Here is a 14,229-nt window from a genome sequence, read left to right as displayed (position 1 = left end):
TTTTACTGTATTAGCATATTTTTTTCCTCAGACAAACACTTATGTGGATGTCATGTATCATAACATGGTTGAGTGTTATCTTTCAAGCACACATTGGGTGTTTGAATGCCAAATATTTCTATAATTTCAAAATAAGGGTTAGTGAAATAACCATTATAGGAACAATTGGTCAATCTATTCAGCAGCTGTTCTCCACAGTTTCAGACAGGAGTCTTTCTCAGCCCAATCTGGGAAATACTAGAGATGGCATCTGGGACCTTTTCCATGCCAAACCTGTGCCCTCCTGCTGAGCTGTGACTCTTCCCTTACCTCATAGCATAAGAGCTCATCCCTTAACAGTTCCATAGTTTGGACTTCACATGTTCATATGTCTTTAAATGAGATTCTCTTTGGAAGTGTAAGGAAGCAGAGGGGACTTTCTTCCATCTCTGGTGGACCTGCCCAAAAGTGAAGGCCTTCTGGGAAATGATTTATAATGAATTGAAAAAGGTATTTAGGTATACCTTTCCCAAGAAACCAGAGGCCTTCCTGCTGGGCATGGTGGACCAGAAAATGTCAAAGAAAGACAGAACTTTGTTTATGTATGCTAGCACAGCAGCAAGAATACTCATTGCAAAGAGCTGGAAGACACAAGATTTGCCCACGCTGGAGGAATGGCAGACACAGTTGATGGACTATATGGAGATAGCTGAACTGACCGGCAGAATCCGAGATCTGGATAAAGAAACAATTGAGGAGGACTGGAAAAAATTTAAAGATTATTTGCAAAAATATTACAAGCTGTATGAATCTTAAGACAGTGCATGATAAGGAAATGTTATGCTTTAGCAATTATGGTTAAGTAAATTGTAAAATAAGTGACAAAAGAGAAAAGGAGACAATTTGAATCGAACATGTTATGTTTATTTTAAAGGTATTGAAATTGAGATATAATATATTGAATTTGGGTACATAACATTTGAAAGTTACAATAAGGTACGAAATAAGGTAACAAAATGCTGACATTGTTAATTTAAAGAACGCAGAACCGGAAGGGGTGGGGAAGTCCAAGTTGTTCTTTGTTTGTTTTTGTTGTTAAAAAAAAAGGAAAAATTTGTTTCTTGCAATCATTTTATTTGTTTGTAACTTGTAAAACTATGGAAAGAAACGCAATAAAAAATTTATAATAAAAAAATAAATAAAAATAAATGAGATTCTCCACATCTCTGGGATACAATCCAGAAAAAGTTAGGCATGACTAAGTCCCACTGAAATCAATGGGACAAGAGTCTTGCAGCCAAATATATAGTGTTTTATTTTGAATTTAATTGTGGATCCCAGTGCACTATACTTCTACTTGTAGTCCCATCTCCTTTCTACCAGCTCTTTTCTGCCTTACCTTGACCCATGTTTCTGGGGCCTCTGGTCCTCTTTTCCAAGGCTGCTTATTGCTTACTCTTCCACCCATAGGATTTTCAGCCTGCTTCCTCTTTGACATCATAGTAAGTCAACAAGAGTCTTAAGAGTCCTAAGCCACTCTGTCATTTCAGTCAATCATTGCACACAGCCTCACCACCACTACAAATATATTTTAGAACATTACAGTGTAGGATTAAGTGGTCTGGGGTGAAAGCCATTAATTTCAGTGAAAGGTATGCCTAGCCCTTTCTAGCTATCCAACAGAGCCATTGTGTATGCTTTTGTGTGTGATCAAAGTACAGCAAAAAGCGAGCCTATTTGCATGAACGATCAGTGGGCAATATGAAATGTTTGGCAAATTATGCATCACTATGATTATTTTCTATCAAAACACCATGGAAACTGGATTTCTGTAACTTCAAGCTATCCTGGCGAACTTTTCAGTGGGTGCAAGGGGCTTGCCTGTAGCCATTGATAGTCTGAACGACAAAATGAAATTTGATCCATCTCTTATTAACTGGATGCTCTCCAGATGCTGATTGTCTGTTATAAAATAAACATATACCTCAAGAAGCACACATCCTGGAAACAATTCACAGGTTTGTTATCCTGAACAAGTCCCACTGAAGTGGAGATCTAGATCAAAAGCAAATGGATCCTTTTACCCAGTAGAAATTCAAATAATGTGTTGCTCTCCATCCATTTGAAAACTTCAGGGAGGAAAGCTACTGCTGGGGGAGACATGGAGTGTGAAAATTGCAAGTCAGGAAAGGATTGGTGTGTTATGTGGGCCTTAGAAGAGAACTTCCAGCTGGATTGTAGCCATAGCAGTGTAAAAACCAGGCTGAAAACTTACATAATGTAAGCAGATATTTGTTTCTGAAGGTTCCTGATACCACTTGGAGCGATTTCTTGTGAGATAAGCAGTGTTCTATTTTAAATAATTCCATATAAAGCATACATGATCAGTATTCAGAGTTCTGAAGGTCTCTCTTCCAGGTGGCATTTATTTTTAGCTACTTTGGAAAGTACAGGACATTCTGAAGCATCTGAACATTGCTGAACCAACACTGCCGAACTATTGTGTGAAACACTTATGAGAAAAGCTTTTGAGGTTTGCATTGTTGCTCTCATGATGTACTCTGCATTTCTGAGGTTGCTTAGCAATTGTAAGTTGTTTAAACGTCAAGCCAACAACAATGATAACTATGATTAAAGTACAGTCATTCAAAAGAACAGCTACCATACCTGCAAGTATAAATTCCTACAGAATGAAGGAAAGGGAAGGAAAAGAACCTTTTGCATGAAATACATAAACAAGAAAAAAACAAAACACAAAGGGAGACGTGTATAACTGCACTCTTTCTAGACATTTCAAGTAAAGTAACCATATTGTCTTGGATAATCTTTTTCCAGGTTTTAGTTGATGTGAAGGACCCTAAAATGGGTGATATCCTGTGAAGCAAAAGTCAGAATTCTCTTCCACAAATAATAGGGCTTCCCCTTCCTCTTCTCCCCCACTGCAGTCCAACATGCCCCCAATGTGTGTCATTTCTAAATGCATTTATTAATCATGGTGCCTTGTATTGTAATATATGTTTTTTAATATATTTTTGGAGACATGGAAAACTTCAACTTTTAGGGGATATACTTCATATACATTTGGCAACCTTTTCCGGGAAGCAGCATCTTTTGACTGTATGTGCTACGAATTCTACACATGTAGGATTTAGTGTGGAAGTTCCATAACAATGTTGGGGTACACTTGCTTTGATGGAGAGGTGTACAAATGTCCCAATTATATGTATTGTCTATTAACAGGAATGCTTTTGGACTATATGTGTACCAAATTCTAGCATTCTATGTCATATGGGAGTATCCTAGCAATTTTGATACATCCATGAATGAGGCTCAAATGTTTTTGTGCTTACAGCTTGTAATAATGTATTTGGTTTCAATGGCTCCTTACTAATGTTTACCTTCTCTTTCTTTTGTCCTTCATTTACATGCTTTCCTTGGTGTATAGCTCACCATTTAGGAATTGAATTCATGGGTAAGCTTTCAATTTTCTTTTAAATTTGCTGTTCATATTTAAATCCTCAAAAAATCTATTGTGTTGCATTCTGTGAAAGAATTTCAGGCACTGTGCAGGATTCCAAACATTGCCATGACTTGTCATGACAAGGTCTAAAGCTGCTGCGTTTAAATGAAAGTTTTGTGACAACTATCTACTATTCAGGAGTTATTGGGCATCTCGGGCTTAGATTGGGGAGAAGCTCCTTTAGATTCCTCTTCTGTCATTTTCAGCTCAAAATTTTCCTCTCTGAGTTGCCATCTCATCTCTGAGTAGAAAGCAAAGGAAAGATGAGGGAACCCTGCATCTTTCTCCTCACAAATGAAAAAGCAGCTGTGAGAGAGCCACTTTGAGCTGAAAAAGTTTCAGGGTGATAAAAGATAAAAATTGCAACATGTATTGTGAGCTTTAGAAAATCCTTTTGAAGATAAACGAGAAGTGCCCGTATAAAACAGAGCCTTCTATTTTATAAGGAGAGACTGAAACTCAACCTTATGAGTTCATAGCCACTGGTCAGCCATATATTTTTTACAGAAGCCATGTTTTGAAGAACAGTAACACTGGTTGTGCAGTGGCATGTTCTGAAAAGGTGTGTCTGTCACTTCAGATGAAGGCAGCTCACACAGAAGAAGTGGAGGTGAGAAAAGAAAGCAAGTTAAAAGCTGTTGGATCAAAGATGTTAGTTGAAGGCAACTGAGGGTTTCCTGCAATAGTCTATCTAGTGAATGAGGTAAAACATAGCAATATTGACTGTGGGGGTAGGTGTAGGCTCAAGAGGCATATACCACTGTCTCAGAAGGGTGTGGTCTATTTCAGAGTTGATCCCAGATTCCTTTGAGTCTAGGGCCAACTTGAAATGGGATCTGCCCACACGTGACACAACAGGTCCTCCCCTCCCAGCCCTCCCGTTGCCAGCAAACAAATCCCATATCTCAGCAAAATGGGTAATTGGAAGTAGGGAGGCATTTTCTGACTCCTCCCCTGCAATATTCTGTGTGGGTTGCCGTTGAAGGGGAAAAACTGTAAGAGTGGCTGAGTTGTGCAAAAGCCATTTGGACTTTTGGCTCTTCCTTTCAAATGTTGACAGGTGGGCTGCTTGTGCTTTTGCACATCAGTACAGATGAGAAATCCAAGCCTAGAAATGGACTGGGAAAGCAAACAAGTGACAGAAAAAAATGGCTTCCTTCTCTGGGGGAACAGAAGAGGTGCAAATTGCAGGTGTCAGTTCTCCAATTGCAATGTGGCTTCTTGAGGACTGCCAATGTCCTCATGATGGGAAGTACATTCGGATAGCACTGCAGGTACAAGGTGAGGGATAAAATGGACAAAAGGACTGTAAAATATATACTAGGCCTTTACAGTAACAATACCAGGAAAAGAGCTTTGCCCTTTGCATTATGCAGGAGGAGAAGTTCCAAGCAGACGTAAAATGCCTCTTTAGATTATTTGGACCCTAAAGCCAAGATTGAGTTTAAAATATGTATGCTTGGGAAAGCAACATGGCCAGCTGCAGAGGGAATAGATGAATACTATATGAGGCTGAGACATTTAGCATTTGGAAACACTGATAAAGAGATCAGATCAAAGCTCATGCAACATTGCAGTTCAGCTCATCTGACAAAGCCAGGACTCTCTAATTCTGTTGCTGCATCAGGAGTAGCAAACATGGTGCAAATGTTGGTGGACAGCAACTCCCATCATCCCTGACCATTGGTCACCCTGGTTGTGGTTGATGGGAGTTGTATCTGGAGGGCACCACTTTTGGCTTGTGGTATAGTAACAGAACTCCTAGATCTTGCATGTGCCATGGAAGTAACTGAAATACAAGTGACTGGCACTGTACTGAAGATCAAAAGCTGCAGACTGAAAAAGGGGCATGTATTTCAAATCTGTGCAGAAATACTTCCCACTGTGTTCTGAGCAGCTTATTCTTAAAGTCCATGTGATCGCTGCCTAAATGTGCAATCAGGCATGTCCAACCAGTCAATCGCGATCCATCAGTCGATCCCGTGGCGTTCCTGGTTGATCATGGTCGATTGCGCCGGTGCTTTAGTGAATGCCTTATTTTCCTGCGTCTGCGGTTAAAGTGTGTGAATGAGTGAGAGCTGCAGACTTAAGCGCAGGCTTCCTCAAGCTCAGCCCTCCAGAAGTTTTGAGGCTACAATTCCCATCATCCCTGCCCACTGGCCCGGCTAGCCAGCGGCGTAGCGTGGGTTGTCAGCACCCGGGGCAAGGAAAGTAATTTGCGCCCCCAACCCGTGGATTTGCGCCCCCTAACCTGTGGATTTGCGCCCCGTAACCCGTGCATTTGCCCTAACCCCAGATGTTGCGCCCGGTGCGGCCGGCCCCCCCTGCACTCCCCACGCTACGCCACTGCGGCTAGCTAGGGATGATGGGAGTTGTAGGCCAGAAACATCTGGAGGGCCGAGTTTGAGGAAGCCTGCTTTAGGGTGAGCTATTTAATGCAGGGACGCGGATGGTGCTGTGGGTTAAACCACAGAGCCTAGGACTTGCTGATCAAATGGTTGGCGGTTCAAATCCCCGTGACAGTGTGAGCTCCCGTTGCTCAGTCCCTGCTCCTGCCCACCTAACAGTTCGAAAGCACGTCAAACTGCAAGTAGATAAATAGGTACTGCTCTGGCGGGAAGGTATACGGCATTTCCGTGAGCTTCTATGGTTCGCCAGAAGCGGCTTAGTCATGCTGTACGCCAGCTCCCTCGGCCAATAAAGCGAGATGAGTGCTGCAACCCCAGAGTCAGTCACGACTGGACCTAATGGTCAGGGGTCCCTTTACCTTTACCACCTATTTAATGCAAGGGTCCCTCCCCCTAAAAACAAGCTCAACAACTTAGGAGGTCTCCCCCCTCTAAAAAATCTCTTTTTAAAAAAATATTTATTAAGGTTTAAAATACAAATATATATAGTACACAATGTAGCATATGTCATGACATAGTTTCACATCTTCTTTGGACTCCCTCACGTCTCCCGCTCCCACTTTCATCATTATAAACTTTTACCAGCAATTTAACATCTTATTTGCATTCTTATGTCCCATCTATTTATTTTTAATTTAATAATTCTCCAAAAGAAAAAATTTATATTATCTCGATCTTACTTATCATCCTAAATCATCTAGTTTAGTGGTGCTCAATTGTTTATGATCTAGCATCCTGCTTAACATTCAATCAGATTGCAGTATTTTTGTAGATATATCTTGAATTTCTTCCAATCCTCTTCCATCCTCTCCTCTCCCCCTCTAAAAAATCTCAACAGCTGTGTGCGATGTCAATGGGTAGATCACTCCCAGTTTTATTATACTGGGAGTAGATCACAGTCTCTATAGAGTTGGACATGCCTGCTATAGATGTATACTCAAAAGTAAGTCCCACTGAGTTCAATGGAGTCTATTTCCAGGTAAGCGGGTATAGGATGGCAGCCAAAAATAAGCAAATCAAGTACCGAGGCTGAGACAGAAAAGGAAGCTTGCCCTTCTGGGGTGGGGGTGATTTCCACAAAACCCATTCCCTGCATATGGGAAAGTGTGGAGTTTTCTGGGGGAAAGGGAATTTATTCTTAAAGTATGCCTAAAGACGCAAAAGAAGCAAAAGCCTACAAACACAGCACAGCTTCAAGCAAATAAAAGAATTCAAGAGCTGGGCAATGAATAAGATTGTGTTTTTGGAATGAAGACAACACCAAAGAATACTGAGAAAGATACAGGCAGCCCAAAGCAACTGTTTACATGAGAAACACTGAAATATAACTGCATGTTGATAAGGAAGAACTGTAACCATTCTAGATGAAGCAATATTGGGAGAACTGAAGCAGTAACTGTTTCACACTTGAACATGCAACCATTACAGTGGATCATATGAGTCCACGGTGAAAATCCAAATTTAATGCACATTTACTACTATGGCAAAAATTTAAAATACTGAGTACAGTACTGCTACTGTTTTCAGAGCTGAAGGAAATTAAGGCTCTCTGTTTAAGGAGCAGCCATTGCTCTGAACATCATCAAGCCTACTTGCAAAGCAAACACATTGCCAAAGGATGAGGCAATGGATATGATGATGAATTTCAAGGAAATGAGGAAGTGAAAGATTTAAAAATTAAAATACATATTCATGATAATGTGAAGTTAATCATATGGTCACACAGAGGTATGCAGTTCCTTATTAGGGGTGGACAAGGAAGTGGTGCCACAAAGATTACAAACAACAGGCCTCTTAGAACTGGTTAAAGGAACAACAACAAGGGCCTTCTACTACACAATACTATAGCTGTTAACTTGGAAATAAGTTGCATTGACTTCAGTGGGATTTACTCCTAGGTAAGTGTGTGTAGGATTTCAGCTTTCTTCTACCTTCAGCAGGCCTCTTTCCAATGATCTAATCACCAGGCATGAGGCAATAATTTGTATACACAACCTGTTTTAGGCATTAGAAGGGAAACAGATCAAGATTTCTCAAAATTTCCCTTCTAAAAGTACACATGGTTAAACATCTGAAGAACAAAGCAGCAGGGCCTTTTCTTTCCAAATAAAGTTGAGGTGATGGAGTTGCATAGAGTTGAAATACTCCAGCATTCTCCCCACCCCTGAAAACTTCCCTTTGAGGAATTCTGGTTTGCATAATATTGGACGAGACTCTATTGTTAGGTCATATTGATGGATGGAGGGAACAGTGGACTAAAAGTAGAGTAATGGAAGGATTAGAACCAAACCCCTTGCTGCCTCTAACCTTAGTCAAATAATTCCAAATTATATTAACTGTTTCCTGAAATTCTGACCCTTTTCTCAGGTGGAGAAACTAAGAAGGATACTTGACTCAATAGTTTCCGGAAGAAAAGAAAAATATGTCCCAAAATGGTCTTCTAAGCCATTTTTGGCTCATAGTGCAATCTGTTAGAATAGGAATGGCAGTTGAGTCTCAAGAATAGGAAGTTAGATCTGCCCAAACTGAATCTTGCAAAACACTGCTGTATCTTTGCAGGCACCTGCTAATGCCTGTGTCAGTGTGTCTTAGGCTATGGTGTTTTAGTCTACAAGACCTGAATCCTCATAGCTTAGATATTTAACTGGTGTGAGATTGTAGAAACCAATGGGAGGGCTGTGTTTTGTAGGGCAAAACCTCATGTGTCAGTGAATGCCTATCAGATAATATAACGTTGTTGTTGTTGTTGTTGTTGTTGTTGTTGTTGTTGTTGTTGTTGTTGTTGTTGTTGTTGTTGTTGTTTTTAGCAATCTCAAGCCAATGCCTCTCTGGGTTAGAAAACACAGATCTGTCGGTGTTTTCCCCTGACACTTTGCCTAATCCCTTTTGAGAGTGTCTGAAATGCTCAAGGCACATAGTCAGCTAAAATTCTCCAGGAAAAAAAATCACAAGCGAAACATGTCACTTACCCGTATTATTTCAGACAGAAGCTCTCCCACCACCGGCTCAGTTTGTTTACAGCTATGCTAATGGTGACATGAAGTAAAGCATTGTTTTGACACACTCATGAGGGAACCTTATAAAAATCAGAGCAAACAGCTGTTAAACTGTGAGTGGGAAGTTAGCTTATTTGAAAGGATTTGGACACTGGCTTCTATGATGTTTGTTTTCTACAAAAAATAATAATAAAATAAAATGTTTCTTTAGTGCAGTCCTGTGAATGTCTTCTTAGAAGTAAGTCCCACTGTATTCAACAGGACTTACTTGCGAGTAACTGTATAGAGGGCTGCAGCTTTCATTTCCCACAGAAAATAATAGTAATAATTTCACGTACTGCTTATCAGTTGACATTTTGGGAGCCAGCAATAGTGGGTACTGGGTATTTTCTGAAGATATGTTTAGATTACGACATATAATCCTTTGCAATACTTTAAACCAGTGTTCCACAAACCCTGAGATTCCTTTATTGGGCACTTATTATTAATGGTGTAATGGTGCAAAGGGATGGATAGGCCCATTTAACCCTAGTCCATCCCAGCAATTCATGTGACTTTCCAGGTGAATTTTTAATGGAAGATCCTGCAGAAACATAAAAAGTGAAGTTCTTACAAGGTGCTCTGAGGGTTGCACACTGCCCCCATCCCTCAAATAAAACAGAATCTTCTTTTGAACTTTTCCAAATAGGACATAAGGTAGCTTGCAGCCTGGAGTGGGTTGTGTGTAGGGACTCCTTGATGCCTCACACTTTGAGAATACAGAAGCGAGTCCCACAGGGAGAGATGGAATGTGCTAGTGTTTTGCCACCCTCAGGCGGAATTTGACAGAAAAAGGTGTTGGGGAGGGGCAGCCATGTTTTCCCCCCAGCAAAGTTCCTCTGGAGAGAGATGGGATGTCATCAAATGACAGGGCACTTACTGCATCTGCACCCAAAGTGTGCAGCAGCAAGGAGCCCCGTGTATTAGCTGCTCTAGGCTGTGGGTGACTGGCTACTCTATTTTGAAAAGAAAGAAGAAAAACTGTTATGTACTGAGCTGAATCCTAGAACAATAGGATCCAGAATGCAGCAGTCTGATTGGTCCACAGGAGCCACCCAATCCAGCTCCAGATGGAAGTGAATCAGCAACCTGATTGGCCTGCAGGAGCAGCCAATCAGGCTCCTGGATGAAGTGAATCAGCAACCTGATTTGCCTGCAGGAGCAGCCAATCAAGCTTCTGGAGGAGGTGTATCTCTACCTGATTGGCCTACAGGAGCAGCCTGGAATTAGCCAATCATGCAGGGGCCATTGTGTAAATAATGTATATATAGCTAGGCGTTTTGGGGAAAGTTTCATTCATTGCTACTATGAGCTGAATAAAGAGCATGAAATTCACACTCGACTCCGAGTATATTTCAAAAACATTTTTAGAGGAGTGGGGGCAGTGAGCAACCCCCGTATGTCCTTGTAAAGGAATCAGTAATATTGTGGATTCTGAAGTGGACTGTGAACTGACCAAAGTCATGATCCACTTGAACTGAAGCAGGTGAGCCTACTTTGGAATCTGAGTTCAGCGATGATTCCCTCATCCCTAATGGTGCTTAACTTTCCTTGGGAAAACAGGGTGCTCACCTCCTCTAATCTTCCCCAGCAGCGTACAGTGACACAAGAGAGTAGGGTGTGGCCTCGAATGTTATCTTATTTTGTTGAGACCCAACAAACATACAGCAGACCTGACCCATCACCGAATGAGAACCAACTGTGAAATCTAGAACATTCCCAGAATCCCTTGCAATATGTGATGCTTCTGTGGCTAACACATGCAGGTTTGTTAGATGCTGATATGGGAGGAGTTCCTCAAAGATAAAGAGGTTGGAAAAGCACTGCTTTAATTCAAAATGTAGAGGGTTTCCAAATATGTGATGTGAGCAAAGTTCACACCACTTTCCCACATCACGAGGGAGAGAAAGCAAGGCTGATGCATTTGTAATGTGGGTTTTATGTTCACATGGCAAACCTCATTGGAGCTCCTTGAAGCTTCATAGGCATGGGGGAATGCCCTAAATCAGCACTAACATTGGGAGAGCCACAGCTTATACAGTGGTACCTGTATAACCACAACACCATCCCACTCAGAAGTGGAATGGCTTTCTAGAGACTTGGGGGCAGAGGGCTTAAATCCAAAGGGTGGCACTCAAATGCATGTTTTAAATTTTAATAGGGACAGCCAGAGAACATTAAATTGTGGAGTGGGGAAGAGAAAGCTCTTTAAAAGCAGAATTTGCATGTTTCTTCTCCCTGATGCAAATATTTTTACCACTTACATGGACTGTACAAAGTCACTGTTATTCCAATCCTTTCTGAACCACGGCAGGGTGGAACATTTCACTGGCAGTCGACATGTAATTGTTATTCTGAAGGAGCATCCTCCTAAGCCTGTGACCAAACCAATGTCAACAGCATAAACCATAAACAATTTTATGCACGAAAGGCATAAAGCCAGACCATGTGTGACTCTAAACTAAATATTGCCGTAGCATGAATATAGCACTTCAGCAGGTGTTTCCGCCGAACAAACTGGCATCTGGCATTTTTACAATGTCAAGATTACTGAAATAGAGCTTAGCATATATAAATCTTCCTAAAGGTTTATTTGAATCTTATTAGTGCCACTCAGGAAAAATTCAGCAAAATCCTTCACGTTCCATGTTGGAAAATTAGTCCGGGTTATGTTGGGAGGCGCCTCTCTGGGTCTGTTCTGTGAGTTTTATAATCAAATAATGAAATGTCAGTTATGCTATATTGTATTTTTGACAATGAAGCCTCTGGCACTAATGAGCTGAGCTGATGTGATGGTTTGTAACATTCCAACTACATGAGGAACAAAACTGTCAACAGCAAAACGTTTAGAATCCAGTTTCTCTGAGAAGGGATAGTTGTCTGTTTAGCACTGATTAAACCTCATGTGGGCCCTATAGATAGAGGAGTTCCCGAGTCAGGCTTTGGTTTGTGTGAATATTCATCTTTTTCCTTTTCAACCTTTTTGGTATTGCCTTTTCACTTCCTCCTGTTTCTTCCTCCTTTCTGAGCTGATCAACTGAGTATGATCAGAGATCATCTGGTGGAATGCTCTGTCACAAGAGACTAGGGCCCTGCGGGACTTGAAATCTTTCTGCAGGGCCTGCAAGATGGAGCTGTTCCACCAGGCCTTTAGCCAAGGCACAGTCTGACCCCCTCTCTCCTTCTGTAATCATAGAACTCTCATAGAACTATAGCCCAATGGTTGCCATTAATTTGATTTTGAATTGATTTTAGAATGTATTTTAATTAATTGACTGTGTGATTTTATGTACACTGTGCTATTTTTACTTTTTGTTAGCCACTCTGAGCCTGGCTTTGGCCAGGGAGGGCAGGATATAAATAAATTATTATTATTATTATTATTATTATTATTATTATTATTATTATTAATGCTGACATTCATAAAAAAAACCTCAGAACCATATTTAAGAGGAGACCATTACTTCCCAAAGAAACCTCAACGCAATATTAAGACTTCAACACCGGAGGGACAATTTTTGCCTACAAAAAACATCATTGCCTCCCCTCTTCCCTCCACCAAATGTGTCTAACTAAACTTCAGCTAAAGCTTGCATGCAAAAACGTGAGGGTGGGAGAAAAGGGAAAGGGTGCCTTTGTTTCATTTGCAGGCACTTCTGGAAGGCAGGGGAGAAGTGAAAATCAGTGCTTTCCTTTCTTTCGTTTTCCTCCCTTGGCTAATGTGTACCATCCTCCCCCATTTCTAAGCACACGGATAATTGCAAGTGAACATTACCACAGTAACACTGGGAATCAGGCTCTGAAAGTACATGACATGCTTAGCTAAATTTAATTGGTCACCTTGAATTATACCGTCAATGGTTACGGTCAAACTTTAATTTTACCAAGCCACAGAGGTTGCCTCTGCTAACGATGAGATCAGCAAAACTCTTCAAACGATATATGCTATTTTGCAACCAAAAAATCAGCTGCACAAGACATTAAATATATTTGCCTGCCCTGCTTGCTACTCTGTCCATCTTGCTGTCTGGCATGATAGGTCTATAACAGTACAGTGGTACCTCGGGTTACATATGCTTCAGGTTACATACGCTTCAGGTTACACACTCCACTAATCCAGAAATAGTGCTTCAGGTTAAGAACTTTGCTTCAGGATAAGAACAGAAATCGGGCTCCGGCGGTGCGGCAGCAGCAGGAGGCCCCGTTAGCTAAAGTGGTGCTTCAGGTTAAGAACAGTTTCTGGTTAAGAACAGACCTCCGGAACGAATTAAGTACTTAACCCGAGGTACCACTGTACAAAGGATTTGACATTAGAAATACCAAAGATATGACACTGGGAATTTGTGATGAGCTGCAAGACTTACATAGTTTTTTTCTCTAGGTACTTAAGAATTCAGTATCACAAAAGTGTGACTCATGTTAGAAGGTAACAAATACATTATATTAACAACACTTTAATTCTGGGGCTATCAACATCATGTACAAAGAACTGCACAGTGCTTGATAGATGATGACAGCTAAAAGCAATTAATTATGTTATCTATTTCTCAGAACGTTTGTTCATACTGAATATCCAGTCCTGACAGGGGGACTTAGAAGAAAGTCCACCTAACAGGCAGGGAGACCTCCAAAATGATACCAAGCATGAGATTAGGGAATGGGCATTTAGTCCAGGAATGGAAAACAGGACCCACCTAGCAGGCCGGAACTTGAGCTCACCCTGACCTCCTGCAGATCACTTTGGCAGATAGGCGGGGCTGCCCATCTGTCATTTGCCAGGTGTCAACATGATGTAAGGTGAGTCATCTTCAAAGGAATCAATAAGGAGCATTCTCCAGGTATTGGAATTCAGGGGAATATTATGAAGCCAACAGTTGAAAAGCTTAGATTAGTAGTAATGCTTAGCATTTGTATAGAGGTTTTGAGTGTTCAAAGGTGGAACCCTTTCAGATGTGGGCTGTTAATGCTCCTGTATGTACACTGCCAGTCAGTGTAGACAATGCCAAACCAAGTGGCCTTTGTATAAGACAGCTTCCTATGTTCTTAAGACCACCAAGTGTGAGTTTTGGTAGAAGAAGCAGTGGACTAGGAACTTCCTTCTTCACAGGCCTTCTCATAAGCCTACTCACTTCACTAAATCACACCAGCTCTCCATTAATGATGAAATTAATACAGTCTTTAAAAAATGTTGCTCGTTGTCTCAAGTGCTTTTTAAGGAATAGTGGTTTATGTGTTTTAAGAATGCATTTCAGATTTCAACTTCGGTGAGGATTTATGTGAAAGAAGC

At 41.0% G+C, this 14,229-nt stretch overlaps 1 protein-coding gene across 3 annotated transcripts in view; it reads left to right on the top strand.

The window, feature by feature from the left end:
• The window catches only part of NRG3 (neuregulin 3), a 611,592-nt gene that overhangs the window by 501,726 nt on the left and 95,637 nt on the right, over positions 1-14,229 (top strand). For 2 of the 3 annotated variants that reach the window (XM_077930602.1, XM_028729231.2), the window contains exon 4: positions 3,425-3,451. The exons of the other annotated variant lie outside the window; for it this stretch is intronic. In XM_077930602.1, the coding sequence (XP_077786728.1) occupies positions 3,425-3,451 (27 nt within the window). The remainder of the gene's footprint in view (positions 1-3,424; positions 3,452-14,229) is intronic. 3 annotated transcript variants of the gene reach the window in all.

This window comes from Podarcis muralis, chromosome 6 (assembly GCF_964188315.1).
Source record: "Podarcis muralis chromosome 6, rPodMur119.hap1.1, whole genome shotgun sequence".
Lineage (NCBI taxonomy): Eukaryota > Metazoa > Chordata > Lepidosauria > Squamata > Lacertidae > Podarcis > Podarcis muralis.
Note: the sequence above shows the minus strand (reverse complement) of the source record. Positions and strands in the feature narration are given on the sequence as shown.